Source organism: Octopus bimaculoides, chromosome 2, assembly GCF_001194135.2.
Source record: "Octopus bimaculoides isolate UCB-OBI-ISO-001 chromosome 2, ASM119413v2, whole genome shotgun sequence".
Lineage (NCBI taxonomy): Eukaryota > Metazoa > Mollusca > Cephalopoda > Octopoda > Octopodidae > Octopus > Octopus bimaculoides.
The window spans coordinates 192,232,653-192,234,219 of NC_068982.1; the positions used below are offsets into that span (position 1 = coordinate 192,232,653).

At 37.7% G+C, this 1,567-nt stretch overlaps 2 protein-coding genes across 3 annotated transcripts in view; one reads left to right on the plus strand and one right to left on the minus strand.

The window, feature by feature from the left end:
• Positions 1-1,567, minus strand: part of LOC106881941 (Golgi phosphoprotein 3 homolog sauron) — a 148,603-nt gene that overhangs the window by 137,934 nt on the left and 9,102 nt on the right. The window lies entirely within an intron of this gene.
• LOC106881940 (cilia- and flagella-associated protein 161) overlaps positions 1-1,567 on the plus strand; it is a 26,828-nt gene that overhangs the window by 19,363 nt on the left and 5,898 nt on the right. For both annotated transcript variants that reach the window (XM_052965834.1, XM_014932468.2), the window contains exon 6: positions 1,097-1,173. In XM_052965834.1, coding sequence (XP_052821794.1) covers positions 1,097-1,173 — 77 coding nt within the window. The remainder of the gene's footprint in view (positions 1-1,096; positions 1,174-1,567) is intronic.

The following is a 1,567-nucleotide window of genomic DNA, read 5'->3' on the forward strand; positions in this document are numbered from 1 at the left end:
TTATATCTTATTTTGTCTACTCTTGATGTTCTTCTAATTCTCATTGCTGTCTTTCTTTACTTATATGTCTACTTTATACCTCCTCTTTTACATTTTCCAGCAAGTTGAAATGTACCTGAACACTGTGTATAATAAGCTTGTCGTCATCGTTGTTGTTGTTGTTGTTGTTGTTGCCGCCACTGCTATCATCATCATCATCATCATTGTCATCATCATTATTAAGGCAGCAGGCTGGCAGAATCGTTAGCACACCAGGAAACATGTTTAATAGCATTTCATCCATCTTTACATTCTCAGTTCAAATTCTTCTGAGGTCAACTTTATCTTTCGTCTTTTGGGGGTTAGTAAAATAAGTACCAGTTGAGTACTGGGGGTCGATGTAATCTACTTACCCCTTCCCCAAAAATTTCTGGCCTTATACCAATATTTAGTCTTCTGAGCAGATTGATGATAATCTTCTTCTTAGCTATTCTTTATTTATTTATTTATTTTAATTTCTGGGAAACCAACTTTTCTGTGAAAATCATAAAAGAGAGAACAAGGCCCTGGCCTCTTCTCTTAATGTTTCTCACTTCAAGAGACACTTGTTTCCAGATCAACTTCAAAAGTAACATTTTAATTCTACCACTTATTAAACAATTCCAAATCGTCAGCACATGACGAACAATGCTAATTGGTTTCTTTATAGAAAATTATTTTTTGTTGTTTGCTATCTGACATCCAACATAACAGCAATCGATATCAATGGTAAATTGAGGTCTGATGACAATACAAATGAATATATACACACGTGCATGCATGCACAGAGGTTTCTTTCAGTTTCTGTCTACCAAATCCACTCACAAGGCTTTGGAAGGTCTCTTGTGGGCTCTGCCCCTTCCTCCACACTCAGCAATCAATTCTAATCAAAGAATTATTATTGCTTTGTCTACTTATGGTAGAGTTTATCATCAGTACATGTATCTATATATGGTAATGTGTGTGTGTGTGTGTGTTTGTGAGTGCGTCTGTGCACATGAAAAAGTGTGTAAGTGTGTGTGCATATGGCAATGTGCATGTATGTGTGTATTAACTTCAGTTTTTTTTTCTGTTGAAGGCAAACAAAACAGTGATCCTTAACCATGTCTACACAAATCAGAACCTCAATGTTGAAGACACTTCTCGTTTGCTCAGGTAATTACAGCTTTCTTAATTCCATTCCCGCTTCTTTCCTCACTCATTCACTCCTTGCTCCTCTCACTGCTACACGTCCAGATCAAATTTATCAATCAGCAATCCAAACAGACAGTAACATGGTAGATAAAGTCATGAAGGATATGGAAATGGGGAAATCAAATCAGGAATCACTGCTGAGATGCTTAAGATATCTGGCAGAGTGGGTTAAGCTCTAATCACCTGTATAGTTAATCTGGATAGGCTGTTACCTTTGTTGGTAACAAACGGCCTCTCCCTCAGAGTGAAAAGCAAATTGTTTGATGCCTGTGTACAAACAGCCATGCTACATGGCAGTGAAATGCAGGCTGTGATCGCAGAGGACATGTGAAGGCTTGAAGGAAATGAAGCCAGT